Source organism: Macaca nemestrina, chromosome 1 (genome assembly GCF_043159975.1).
Source record: "Macaca nemestrina isolate mMacNem1 chromosome 1, mMacNem.hap1, whole genome shotgun sequence".
Lineage (NCBI taxonomy): Eukaryota > Metazoa > Chordata > Mammalia > Primates > Cercopithecidae > Macaca > Macaca nemestrina.
In genome coordinates, this window is record NC_092125.1 from 37,130,305 (window position 1) to 37,145,680 (window position 15,376).

The following is a 15,376-nucleotide window of genomic DNA, read 5'->3' on the forward strand; positions in this document are numbered from 1 at the left end:
GGTTGGAATTTCTTTTTTTTAAGAATGTTGAATATTGGCTTCCAGACTCTTCTGGCTTGTAGGGTTTCTGCTGAGAGGTCCACTGTTAGTCTGATGGGCTTCCTTTTGGAGGTGACCTGACTTTTCTTTCTAGATGCCTTTAACATTTTTTCTTTTATTTGAACTTTTGAGAATCTGATGATTATGTGCCTTGAGAATGATCTTCTTGTGAAGTATTGTATTTTCGTTTTCTGCATTTTTTGAATTTGAATGTTGGTCTCTCTGGTTAGGTTGGGGAAGTCCTCATGGATAATACCCTAAAATATCTTCTCCAAGTTGCTTACACTCACCTTATCTATTTCAGGGACATCAGTGAGTCATAGATTTGGTCTCTTTACATAATCCCACATTTCTTCAAGGTTTTGTTCATTCCTCTTCATTCTTTTGTTACTATTCTTGTCTGACTCTCTTATTTCAGAAAACCAGCCTTCAAGTTCTGAGATTCTTTCTTCAACTTGGTTTATTCTGCTATTAATACTTGTAATTGCATTATGAAGGTCTTGTAGTACATTTTTTCAGCTCTATCAGGCCAGTTACAGTCTTTTCTATACTGGCTGTTTTGTCTGTCATTTATCATTTTATTGTGATTCATAGCTTCCTTGAAGGAAGGGGAGAGTCCACTGTTCTCTGAGCTTAGTTTTACTCTTGGAGGAGTGTTGCCACTAAGGGAAGGGCACTGGTGGGGGTGGGACTGGCTGGGTGTCTGCCCGCCAAGGCTCTGACTATAATGGATCAAAGCCTTGTGGCAGGAGTTGTGGGGAGGGTGTGGAAGGGCAGAATGCACTACTGCCACATCAGTGGCAGGGCAGGGTGCATGCACACATGCATGCTGGCGAGGCAGGGAAAGCAAAACCTGCCTGCACACACATGGGCCAGCAGAGTGATGTGAGGTGTTGCCATGGGCCTGGGGGAAGCTGCAGTATTGGGAGGGAGCAGGCAGGCTGGTGCTATGGGTCTTGTTTCTGTGTACATGTACTCACATGTGTATGTATAGTTAAAACCAAAATTGTACTGTATGCACTATTCTACAATCAGTATTTTTTCAGTTAAGAATGTCAACCTATTTCAGGCCATAGTCACCAAAATAGCATGGTACTGATATAAAAATAGGCACGTAGACCTATGTGGAACAGAATAGAGAATCCCGAAATAAACCCAAATACTTACAGCCAATTGATCTTCAACAAAGCAAACAAAAACATAAAGTGGGGAAAGGACACCCTTTTCAATAAATGGTGCTGGGATAATTGGCTAGACACATGTAGGAGAATGAAACTGGATCCTCATATCTCACCTTGTACAAAAATCAATTCAAGATGGATTAAGGACTTAAACCTAAGACCTATACTAAAAAATTATAGAAGATAACATTGGAAAAATCCTTCTAGACATTGGCTTAGGCAAGGATTTCATGACCAAGAATCCAAAAGCAAAAGCAATAAAAGCAAAGATAAATATCTGGGACCTAATTAAACTAAAGAGCATTTGCACAGCAAAAGGAACAGTCAGCAGAGTAAACAGACAACCCACAGAGTGGGATAAAATCTTCACAATCTGTACATCTGACAAAGGACTAATATCCAGAATCTACAGTAAACTCAAACAAATCGGTAAGAAAAAAACAAACAATCCTGTCAAAAAGTGGGCAAAGGACATGAATAGACAGTTCTCAAAAGAAGATATACAAATGGGCAACAGACATATGAAAAAATGCTCAACATCACTAATGATCAGGGAAATGCAAATCAAAACCACAATGCAATACCACCTTACTCCTGCAAGAATGGCCATAATCAAAAAATCAAAATCAGATGTTGCCATGGATGCGGTGATTGGGGAACACTCTACACTGCTGGTGGGAATGTAAACTAATACAGCCGCTATGGAAAACAGTGCAGAGGTTCCTTAAAGAACCAAAAGTAGAAGTACCATTTGATCCAGCAATCCCACTACTGGGTATCTACCCAGAGGAAAAGAAGTCATTATTCAAAAAAGATTCTTGCACATGCATGTTCATAGCAGCACAATTCACAATTGCAAAATCGTAGAACCAACCCAAATGCCCATCAATCAACGAGTGGATACAAAAAACTGTGGTGTATATATATATGTGATGGAATACTACTCAGTCATAGAAAGGAATGAATTAATGGTATTTGCAGTGACCTGGATGAGATTGGAGACCATTATTCCAAGTGAAGTAACTCAGGAGTGGAAAACCGAACATTGTATGTTCTCACTGATACGTGGGAGTTAAGCTATGAGGATGCAAAGGCATAAGAATAATACACTTTGGGGACTTCGGGGAAAGAGTGGGAGGGGGATGAGGGATAAAAGACCACAAATATGGTGCAGTGTATACTACTTGGGTGATGGGTGCACCAAAATCTCACAAATCACCACTAAAGAACTTACTTATGTAACCAGATATCACCTGTACCCCAATAACTTATGGAAAAATAAAATAAAATAAAAATTAGGAAATAAATAAGTAAATAATAAAAATAAAAAAAGAGAAGACACAGAAACAAATGATAAAAAGAATGTCTACGGCCAGGCGCGGTGACTCACACCCGTAATCGCAGCACTTTGGGAGGCCAAGGCAGGTGGATCACCTGAGGTCGGGAGTTCGAGACCAGCCTGACCAACATGGAGAAACACTTTCTCTACTAAAAATACAAAATTAGCCGGGTGTGGTGCCACATGCCTGTAATCCCAGCTACTTGGGAGGCTGAGGTAGGAGAATTGCTTGAACATGGGAGGCAGAGGTTGTGGCGAGCCGAGATTGCGCCATTGCGCTCCAGCCTGGGCAACAAAAGCAAAACTCTGTCTCAAAAAAAAAAAAAAAAAAAAAAAGAAGAAGAATGTCTGCCTATTTCAGTAAATTTTTACTTCATAGATTAGCTAGATATTAAAATTTTCCCAAGTTTTTCCAAAATATATTTCACAGTTGGATTAGCCAAATCAGTATCCAATCTAAGAACACACATTACATCTTTTTTTATGTCTCTGTTAATACAGCCTGTTCCTGTACTTTCTAAAAAACTGTTTGAAGAGTAATTGAATTTTTTAAATGTCAAGAAAAACCAAAAGTGCCCAAAATCTAAATTCAAAAATGTATTTTTACTTTTATTCTATCTTATTCTTTATTAGTATAATATGATTTGGCTGTGTCCCCACCCAAATCTCATCTTAAATATTAGCTCCCGTAATTCCCACATGTTGTGGGAGGGACCTGGTGGGAAATAATTGAATCATGGGAGTGGTTTCCCTGTACTGTTCTTGTGGTAGTGATTAAGTCTCAAGAGACCTGATTGTTTTATAAGGGGAAACCCCTTTTGCTTGGCTTTCATTCTCTCTTTGCCTGCCCCTATGTAAGACATGCCTTTCACCTTCCACCATGATTGTGAGGCTTCCCCAGCCACATGGAACTGTGAGTCCATGAAACCTCTTTTCCTTTATAAATTATTCAGTCTCGGGGCCGGGTGAGGTGGCTCACGCCTGTAATCCCAGCACTTTGGGAGGCTGAGGCAGGCGGATCAGGAGGTCAAGAGATAGAGACCATCCTGGCCAATGTGGTGAAACCCCATCTCTACTAAAAATACAAAAATTAACTGGGCATGGTGGTGTGCACCTGTAGTCCCAGCTATCAAGAGGCTGAGTCAGGAGAATTGCTAGAACCTGGGAGGCGGAGGTTGCAGTGAGCTGACATCGTGCCACTGCACTCCAGCCTGGCGACAGAGCGAGACTCTGTCTCAAAAAAAAAAAAAAAATTACCCAGTATAGCCAGTATTGGGTATGTCTTTAATCAGCAGCATGAAAATGGACTAATACATAATATGAGATACTTTATTCAATTTTTGCCTATTCTATGTACTACTTTTTTCTGTATTATAACTTTCTTGTTTTTCAAGGTGACTTCTATACTTAGTCTTCTATCCTTATACCTTCAATCCTACCTTTCCACCCTCATTATAAGCTGATGATCTTGCTTTCTAAAAAGTAGAAGCAAACAGAAGAGAACTTAAGCTGTCACCCCCACATCTATCCACCCACCTGCATCTGTGCTTATATATTCTCTTATCCTTTTTGTTAACTATAGTCTGCTCCTTTCTAAGGCCAATCTCTTGTTTGTATGCTTTCATATATACCCTGTTACTTACTTGAGAAACTTTCAGCAAACATTCCTTCTCTTTTTTGCATCATTAATTTTTCCCTCTCTAGCTGATTAATCCCATCAGTATGCAAATATGCTATAATTACTCCCATCTTAAAAACAAAAAACACAAACAAAAATGTCCCAGGTTTCTTAGAACTACATATTCCCTTCCTGCTATGGTCCTTTTTCTCTGCTGTCCTTACAGGAAATCTCTACAAAAAGTTGTCATACTCATTGTCTTTGTTGTTTCTTCTCTTGCCATTATCACTTGTGTCTCATCCCTACCATGGCACTAAATGGCACTTGACAAAGTCATCTATGACCTTCATATTGGTAAATCCAATGGTCAATTCTCATTTCACTTGCCTTTCTAGCAGCATTTGTCACAATGGATCAGTTAATCTTACTTGAAACAGTGTCTTTCAGTATATGGTCAACTGTTAAACAATGTAGGGGTTAGAGACACCAAAACCCACAGAGTCAAAAACCTATGTATAATTTTTGATGCCTCCAAAACTTAACCACTAATAGTCTATGGTTGGCTGGAAACCTTACTGATAAACAGTCAATTAACACATATTTTGCATGTTATATATATTATATAATATAGTCTCACAATAAAGTAAGCTGGAGAAAAGAAAATACTAAGAAAATCATAAGGAAGAAAAAATACATTTATAGTACTATACTGTATTTATTGATATTGTATATTTACATCATCTGTTTACAAAACGAACTGTCTGTCTGAAATGGTGGGCAACCACAACTGCAGACCTGAATCTATAGTACGTATCAAGTGTTTAATTTTTCTTGTGACGTCATGACTCTTCTCTGCTTCTTGGGAGTACTTTCAGCATCACCACTGACAGTTTGTATAGGTACCATGGTGTTATTCAAGGTTTATGTTACTGTACTAAACATGATGAAAATTACATGAAAACTGGGAGAGATCACTTTCTACTACAATACACAATTGACTGGAGAGACAAACTACTCATGCAGTGATGATTACATTACATGGTATTTTATTTTTTGAGACAGAGTCTCGCTCTGTCACCCAGGCTGGAGTGCAGTGATGCAATCTTGGCTCACTGCAGCCTCTGCCTCTGAGTTCAAGCGATTCTCCTGCCTCAGCCTCCTGAGTAGCTGGGATTACAGGCATGTGCCACCACGCCTGGCGCCTGGCTAATTTTTTTACTCCTGACCTCATGTGATCCACCTGCCTCGGCCTCACAAAGTGCTGAGATTACAGGCCTGAGCCACCGCCCCCAGCCTACATGGTGTTTTAAGTGGATGCTTGAGCTCACTGCAATAGCAGCAGAAGGTGGCTACAAAAGTATTACAGTAATATAGTAAGTACTATAGTTAATTTTATGCAACTATGATTTAATACTGTACCTGTACATTTGTTTACATTTCTCTTGACTATGGAGGTGCCATGTGTGGTCTGTAAGCGTTTGTGTAAGTTTTGATAAATTTTAACTTATAATAGATTAGTATATATTTTATGGTAGTAAATGATAAAATAGACCAGTATCTACATGTATTTTATCTCTTCATGACATTGCTAACTTTTCTTCATTTTTTGATGTTTCTAGGCTATGTTTATCTGTGAACTTTTTTTTGTCTTTTTTTGTTTTTTTTTTTGAGATAGAGTCTCGCTGTGTTGCCCAGGCTGGAGTGCAGTGGCACAATCTCAGCTCACTGCAACCTCCGCCTCCTGGGTTCAAGCAATTCTCCTGCCTCAGCCTCCTGAGTAACTGGGAGTATAGGCATCCGTCACCACGCCCAGCTAATTTTTGTATTTTTAGTAGAGATGAGGTTCCACCATGTTGGCCAGGCTGGTCTTGAGCTCCTGACCTCAGATGATCCCCCTGCCTTGGCCTTCCAAAGTGCTGATTACAGGTGTGACCCCCGACACCTGGCTTAGCTTTTTCAAGTTGTCACAAATCTCCAAAAAATGTTCAAATATGTTTATTGAACAAAATCCTTGCATCCTCAGGATAAGTCCCACTTAATCATGGTGTACTATCTTTTTGATATGTTGTTGGATTTGCTTTGCTAGTATTTTGTTGGGATTTTTGCATCTATGTTCATCCATGATATTGGCTTATAGTTTTCTTTTTTGTTGTTGTGTCTTTGTCTGGTTTTGATATCAAAATAATGTTGGCCTTGCAGAATCAGTTAAGAAGAATTCCCTCCTCTTCAATTTTTTGGAATCATTTGAGAAGAATTGGTGTTTATTCTAAGTTGTGTACAGTTCAGCAGTAAAGCCATTTGGTCTTGGGCTTTGCTTTATTGGGAGACTTTTTTTTTTAATTATACTTTAAGTTCTGGGATACATGTGCAGAACATGCAGGTTTGTTAAATAGCTATACTTCCCTCTTAGCACTGCTTTTGCATTATCCCATAGGCCTTGTGCTTCATTTGTTTCAAGGCATACATGTGCCATGGTGATTTACTGCACCCATCAATCCATCATCTAGGTTTCAAGTCCTGCATGTATTGCAGGATCTGGCCAGCAGCCCGCAATGCAACGGGGCTCTTTCTTTGTTCCCAGGCGGATCAGCAGGTCTGGAAATAATAGATACACACAAGACAGTGAAAGCTGGGTCCAGGGGGGGTCACTGCCTTCTGGTCCCCCGGTGCTGCCAATGCACTGGATATACAAGCATTTATTATTAAGTTTAGTGAGGGCAGGGATAGTGAGACCTATCCTCACTAATCCCAATGAGGGATTTAGGGTCATTTGATTATGAGGTGAGATGGTCACATGGATATGAAGTAATTCTTTAACATAACATCTGTATGCAGAAGTACAGTGTACAGAGGTAAGAATTTACAATATAGTGTGGGCATCAGTAATTTCTAACAGAGCCTTAAAACAGAAACAGTCTTTCCATAACTTATGATTAGCAAGATATTAATCAGCAGTAACAGTTGCAGCAAAAGCTGGTTACAAACAATCCATAGAAACAGGATGTGAAGCTAGACAACTGGTTAGACCAGAAATTCTCAGAAGGGAGTATGCCTTAACCCTAAAGAGGCCTAGAAGAGCCATGGCAAGATGAGGGCGTTTGTAGCCCTATCTTATCCATATGGACAGGCGACCCCCATGCATCCGTTTATAGGCTCTCCACAAGGGTGACATTCCATTCCCAGAACTATGAACATCTGCTTTTCTGGGATAGGAATCTTGGTGATGTGAAACCTCCCTGACTGCACTGCACATCTATTCATAGGCTCTCTGCAGGGGGAAGCACATCACGCGCTGTTGGCTCATTCTGGCAGTCCAACCTGGCATTGTCTTTACACAATCCTGCATGCAATTTTGTATTTACAATAATCAGGAGCATTTCATCTTTTATTCCATAGCAATAGTTTCAGGGGGTCTCCCTACACACATGCATTAGATATTTGTCCTAATGTTCTCCCTCCTTGCCTCCCAACCCCCAACAGGCCCAATATGTGATGTTCCCCTTCCCGTGTCCATGTGTTTACATTGTTCAACTCCCACTGATGAATGAGAACATGAGGTATTTGGTTTTCTGTTCTTGTGTTAGTTTGCTAAGAATGATGGTTTCCAGCTTCATCCATGTCCCTGCAAAGGACATGAACTCATCCTTTTTTATGGCTGCATAATATTATATATGTGTCTATATTGTTAGTATAAATTAAATGAAGCTGTTTCTTAATTGTTTTTATAGAATGGTAGAAGAATATCATGACTTATATACATTACAAAGAGAAAGGATGGAGAATGATATGAAACAGTTAATGGCAGAAAGAGATATCTGGAGCTCAGCCACATATGAATTGGCCCTAAAGGTTAGTTCATCTGGATTCACAACTCACACTTCTTTTTTGACTAAAGATACATTCTACAGTTTTAAAATTTGTTTTTGTTTTTTTAAACAGAGTCTTACTCACTCTGTTGCCTAGGCTAGAGTGCAGTGGTGTGATCTCGGCTCACGGCAACTTCTGCCTCTTGGGTTCAATCAATTCTCCCTCCTCAGCCTCCCGAGTAGCTGGAATTACAGGCATGAGCTACTATGCCTGGCCCATTTTGCTGTTTTCAATAATCTAGACAAAGACTCAAAAAAATGAGGATGTATATTTATTGATGTATAATGTAACTTTTGTGGGCTTTGAAAAGGGAAGGTTGATTTCTTCTTTTTATTCTTGCATTTGTTAGGTACCTAGCTGTTACACAATTAAGGGGTCTTTTTTTTTTTTAAGGCCAGAATCTATGAAATATGAACAAGTGTTCTTTTTCTGTTGTTTGGGAACATGTTTAAAATTTTCAACTTCAATTTATACTAATAATAAAGTAGGAAAGGTGGTTCTTATCATTTCATACAAGGTGACCATATTTGGATCACTGGATATCACACTCTGATTCTTTTTTAAAAAAAAAAAACAACAGGGTCTCACTCTATTGCCCAGGCTGGAGTGTAGTGGTAAGTGGTCCAATCACAACTCACTGTAGCCTCAACCTCCTGGGCTCAAGCAATTCTTCCACCTCAGCCTCTTGAGTAGCTGGGACTAGAGGTGTGCACCACCACTTCTGGCTAATTTTTTATTTTTTTTAGAGATGGGATTTCTCTGTGTTGCCCTGGCTAGTCTTGAACTCGTAGGCTTAAATCATCCTCCTGCCTCAACCTCTCAAAGTGCTGGGATTACATGCATGAGCCACTGTGCCTGATTCTGTTACCTTGGCACACAAGATGACAAATGAATTGAAATATGGTACCTTGTGGGCCATTATAGTAATACTTTAGGGAAATAGCAAAGTCACACAATATTTCTAAAATGTTTACTTGTTGGTTGCCTATTCTGACAACTGGGACTTCTAGGTACAGTGAATTTTGATCCTCAAATATTAAAAAATGAGTTCAGTTAAATTGGTTCACTGGTCTACTGGTGGCAGGTCACAGGGTTCTCTATGGAGATATACTGCATTAATGCATTAATACATCTGATTGGAGCTCTGTATTAACCCTGCCACATGTAGTAATTTGTCAGTTATTTGGAAGAAAATGTAGAAGGCATCCCTGTCAAGTGTCCTAAAGCTGGAGAGAAAGCTAATACACTAGATGGTGTAATCAAGACTTGTTTATTTAGGAAAGTTCATTTACTTACTAGAGGTAGTTATTAGAAATCTAGATCATTACTGGGGACATGCTAGAGGCATTTCCATTCAAGAGAGGAGAAAGGATTTCTGCTGTCACCGGAGGCCTTAATTCAGCAAATAAAACCGAGAGATATAACTACTTATAGGAAGCAGCAAAATCTCTTTAAAACAGTTTTTCCCGGCCGGGCGCGGTGGCTCAAGCCTGTAATCCCAGCACTTTGGGAGGCCGAGGCGGGTGGATCACGAGGTAAGGAGATCGAGACCATCCTGGCTAACATGGTGAAACCCCGTCTCTACTAAAAATACAAAAAAAAACTAGCCGGGTGTGGTGGCGGGCGCCTGTAGTCCCAGCTACTCGGAGGCTGAGGCGGGAGAATGGCGTGAACCCGGGAGGTGGAGCTTGCAGTGAGCCGAGATCGCGCCACTGCACTCCAGCCTGGGCGACAGAGCGAGACTCCGTCTCAAAAAAAAAAAAAAAAAAAAGTTTTTCCCACTGATTTCTTTAGCAAAAATCCCCAGTACATTGTTGAATAGAAGTGGTAAAAGTGAATATTCCTGTTCTCAGTCTTACGGGGAAGACATTCTGCTTTCACCATTAAGTACAACATTTACTGTAGGCTTTCATACATACCCTTTATTGGGTTGTGGAAGTTCCCTTCAATTTTTCATTTGTTTAGAGTTTAATCATAAATAGGTGGTGTATTTAGTCAAAGATATTTTCTGTGTCAATTGAGATTACTACATCTTGATTTCCTTTTACTTTATTAACATATTGTTTTTAACACCTTTATTGAAGTACAATTGATATACAGAAAAAACAAATCCACACATGTTTAATATATTCAGTTTGACACTGAACATTTACATACACTCATGATACCCTCATGACAATCAAGGTAATAAACATATCCACATTAACTGTTTATATTTATTTTATTAATTAATTAATTTTGAATTTTATTTTAGATTCATGGGTACATGTGCAGGATAGCTACATGGATATATTGTGTAAATCATAAGGTTTGGGCTTCCAGTGAGCCCGTCACCCAAATAGTGAACATTGTATCTGATACGTAAATTGTCAACTGTTGGTCCTTTCCTACCCTCCCCACTTTTGGAGTCACCAGTGTCTATTATTTTCATCCTGTATCCATGTATACCCATTGTTTAGTTCCCACTTACTAGTGAGAACATACAGTATTTGATTTTCTGTTTCTGAGTTTTTTCACTTAAGATAATGGCCTCCAGCTCCATCCATGTTCTGCAAAGCACATAGTTTCATTCTCTTTTATGGCTGCATAATATTCCATGTTCTTTATCCAATTAATCATTGAAGGACATTTTGGTTGATTCCATGACTTTGCTATTTAAAATAGTGCTGGAATAAACATATAAGTGCAGGTGTCTTTTTGATTAAATGATTTCTTTTCCTTTGGGTATATAACCACTAGTGGGATTGCTGGGTCAAATGGTAGTTTCATATTTAGTTCTTTGAGAAATCTCCATACTGTTTTCCATAGCGTTGAACTAATTTACATCCCCACCAACAGTATATAAGTGTTCCCTTTTCTCTGCATCCTCACCAACATCTGTTTTTATTTTTTACTTTTTAATAATGGCCGTTCTGACTGGTGTGAGATGGTATCTCATTAGGTCAAAATCACTATTATTTCCTGATAATGCAATTATCTACCCAGCAAAGTTAAATTTAAATATTATTTGAATTAATTAGCCTTTAATAATGTTGCAAATATAAGATAAATATATAATTTTTTAACAAACATTGGGCAAATAATGCAATTTTCTACCCAGAAAAAAATAAATTTAAACATTATTTGAATTATTTAGCCTTTAATAAGGTTGATGAATACAAGATAAATACAAAAAAAACCCAACATGTTACCTATATACCAATAATAAGCATTAGAAATGCAAAGAGGGAATAAATTTTATAAAAGGGATAAGACCTATATCTTGAAAATGCTAAAACCATACTAAAGACCTTGAAAACTAGAAGGAGAGCTGTACAGCATATCACTGGTTGAGAACAATAATCAATAGATGTCAATTCTCTCCAAATTAATGTTTAAATTTGATATAATTCCACTGAAAATCTCAATAACAATTTTGTTTTTAGCAATTGGCAAGTTGATTATAAAACCCATTTGGAAGAATCTGAATATGAGAATAAGAAAACATTTTAAAAGAAGGTTAATAAAAATAACTTGTACTTTTAGACATCAAAATGTATTATAAAGTCAAAGTAACTGAGAAAATGTGTTACTTGTGTTAGAATAGATAAATACAACAGAACAGAATAGAAAGGTCAGAAATAGACTCACCTAAATATGGGATATTCAGATTGGGTTGGCACAATCAATTATTCAATTGTTAAAAAATTTAGATCTCGGGTGGGCGTGATGGCCAATGTCTATAATCCCAGCACTTTGGGAGGCCAAGGCAAGTGAATCACTTGAGGTCAGGAGCTCGAGACCAGTCTGGCCAACATGGTGAAACCCAGTCTCTACTAAAAATACAAAAGTTCACTGGGCGTGTTGGCAGGTGCCTGTAATCCCATCTACTCGGGAGGCTGAGGCACGAGAATCACTTGAACCCGGGAGGTGGAGGTTGCAGTGAGCCGAGGTCGCACCATTGCACTCCAGCCTGGGCAACAGAGCGAGACTTCATCTCAAAAAACAAAACAAAACAAATTTAGATCCCTACCTCATTAAAAAAATACCTAAAAAGTAAATCCCAGAAGGGAATAATTAAATGTTAAAAACAATGTAATTATAAACAGAAGAAATTACATGAGAATTTTCAAAAAAATTGTAGCTTTAGTAAATAATTCACCCAATTAAAGTGTAAAATTATATGTTTTTTAGCATGTTCACAGAACTGTGAAACCATCACCACAACCAATCTGAAAACTTCTTCATCACCCTCAAAAGAAACTCCATACATTTTAGCAGTCGCTTCTTATTACCCGCAACCCATTCAACTTACGTAATCATTAATGTACTTTCTTTCCTCTCCAGGATACATCTTAGAATTTAATGCATTCATATAATTTGTAAAGATCAAATATGTGTACTTAGGATAGATATCATCTAAAATATTTGTCTTTTCTTTATGGTAGATACATTCGATTTACCCTTCTCTAGCTATTTTAGAATGTGCAATAGATTGTTGTAAACTATAGTCAGTCTACCTATCTAACACTAGGACTTATTTCTTCTGTTAAATCGTATACTTGTACACATTAATCAACCTCTCTTTATCTTCTCTCTCTCCTACCCTTCCTGGCCCCTGGTAACCATGACTCTACTCTCTATCTTCATGTGATTCACTCTTTTAGCTCCCACATGTGGGTACTTGCAATATTTGTCTTTCTGTGACATGGCTTATTTCACTTAACAAAATGACCTCAGTTTCATCCATGTGGCTGCAAATGATAGGATTTTATTCTTTTTCAGTGGCTGAATAATATTGCATTGGGTTTATATACTGTGTTTTCTTTATTCATTCATTTGTTGGTGGGCACTTAGGTTGATTCCATATATTGGGTATTGTGAATAGTGCTGGTATCTTTTGATATATTGATTTTCTTTCTTTGGGATATGTACCCAGTAGTGGAATTAATTGCTGGATTATATGGTAGTTCTAGTTTTAGTTTTTTGAGGAATCTCCACAATGTTCTCCACAGTGGCTATACTAATTTACATTCCCACCAACAGTGTACAAGTGGAGACAAAAGTGACTGCATGTTGAATGCTAATGTGCCATGTTGACTTCTGATTAGCCCCAGTCAAGTGAATGCCTCCTGATTTCTATTTACTTTTCTCAGTGTAAGAACAAAGCAACCTTGATGTTATCACACAAATTATAAGGCTATGATGCTTACAGCATTCTTGCCTGTTCTGGAGGGTTGCTTTCGTGTTGCACAAAACAAGCATACCCTTTCTTTATGGTATATAAGCCTTGAGCCTGGGGAGTAACAGTGCAGAGATCTACCTGTCTTGTGGCTCCCCAAGACCATGCTTCTGTTAGTTTCCCCAGTAAAACACCCTTTACCCACAAACTGAATTTGTCTGCCTTGGTTTTTGGTTTCTCAGCTCCTTCAACATTTGGAAACTTCCTTGCATATACGGCCCTTTTATAGAATAGTTCTCCTTTCTCCACATCTTTGCAGGCCTGTGTTGCCTTTTTTTTTAATACAATCCATTTTAACTGGGGTGAGATGATAACTCATCATAGTTTTGATCTGCATTTCTTTGATGATTACTGATGTTGAGCATTTTTTCACATACCTGTTGGCCATTTGTATGTCTTCTTTGGAGAAATATCTATTCACATCTTTTGCCCATTTTAAAATCAGATTATCGCCTTTTTTTGTTGTTGTTATTGAGTTGTTTGAGCTCCTTATAAATTCTGGTTGTAACTCCCTTGTCAGATGGGTAGTTTGCAAATATTTTCTCTATCTCTGTGGGTTTTCTCTTCACTTTGTTGATTGTTTCCTTTACTGTGCAGAAGGTTTGTAGCTTGATGTAATTGCTTTTTCTTTCTTTTTGCTTTGGTTGCCTGTGCTTTTGAGGTCTTACATGGAAAATCTTTGCCCAAACCAACGTCCTAGAGTGTTTTCCTCAATGTTTTCTTCAAGGAGTTTTAGTTTCAGGTCTTAGATTTAAGTCTTTAATCCATTTTGCTTCAATTTTTGTATATGGTGAGAAATAGAGGGTCTAGTTTTATTGTTGCATTGGTCTGTATGTCTGCTTTTATGCCATTACCATGCCAATTTGTTTACTATGGCTTTGTAGTAAATTTTGAAGTCAGGTAGTGTGATGCCTCCTGCTTTGTTCTTTTTGCACAGGATTGCTTTGGTTATTTGGGGCCTTTTGTGGTTCCATATAGATTTTAGGGTTTAAAAAAAATTCTGTGAAGAATGTCATTGGTATTTTAAGAGGACTTGCATTGAATCTGCAAATTTCTTTGGGTCGTATTGCCATTTAACAATATTAGTTCTTCCAATTCATGAGCATGGAATATATTTCCATTTTTTATGTCTTTTTTAAAATCAGAGTTTTATAGTGTTCCTTGTATAGATCTTTTACTTCTTTTCCAAATTTAGGTATTTTATATTTTTTATGGCTATTTTAAATAAAACTGCCTTCTTGATTTCATCTCTAGAGTGTTTGCAGTTGGTATATATAAATCCTACTGATTTTTGTATGTTGATTTTGTATCCTTGAAATTTATTGAATTTGTTTTTCAGTTCTAACAGCTTTTTTGGTGGAGTCTTTAGGTTTTTTTAAAGTATAAGATTATCTCTTTTGTGAATAAGGCTAATTTGATTTCTTTATTTTCAATTTGCAGGCCTGTTATTTCTTTCTCTTGCCTAATTGCTGTGCCCGGGACTTCCAGGAATAAAAGTGGTGAAAATGGGCATCCTTGTCTTGTTCTAGATCTTAGAGGAAAGGCCTTTAATTTTTCCCCATTCAGTACAGTGTTAACTGTGGGTTTGCTGTATATGGCTTTCTTTTATTTTGAGGTATGTTTCTTCTATACTAAATTTGATGAGGGTTTTTTTTATCATAAAGGGATGAATGTTATCAAGTGCTTTTTCAGCTTCTATTGAAATGATGCTGTGCTTCTTGTTCTTGGTTCTGTTAATGTGATGTATCACATTTGTTGATGTGCACATGTTGAACCATCCTCATATCCCTGAGATGAATCCCACTTGATCATGGTGAATGATCTTCTTAAACATGTTGTTGAATTTGGTTTGCTTATATTTTGTTAAGGATTTTTACATCTATGTTCATCCATGATATTGGCCTGTAGCTTTCTTTTTTTCATTGTGCTCTTGTCTGGTTTTGATATCAGGGTGATGCCTCATGAGTTTGGAAGTATTCCTTCCTGCTCAAATTTTTTGAAGAGTTTATGTTGAATTGATATTAGTTCTTCTTCAAATATTTGGTGGAATTCAACTATGAAGCCATTAGGTCCTGGGATTTTCTTTGATGGGAGACTTTGTGTTATGGCTT

General features: G+C 37.8%; 1 protein-coding gene across 5 annotated transcripts in view; it reads left to right on the forward strand.

The window, feature by feature from the left end:
* The window catches only part of LOC105484506 (axonemal dynein light chain domain containing 1), a 192,775-nt gene that overhangs the window by 33,256 nt on the left and 144,143 nt on the right, over positions 1-15,376 (forward strand). For all 5 annotated transcript variants that reach the window (XM_071076277.1, XM_011746195.2, XM_011746192.2 and 2 more), the window contains one exon: positions 7,906-8,026. In XM_071076277.1, coding sequence (XP_070932378.1) covers positions 7,906-8,026 — 121 coding nt within the window. The remainder of the gene's footprint in view (positions 1-7,905; positions 8,027-15,376) is intronic.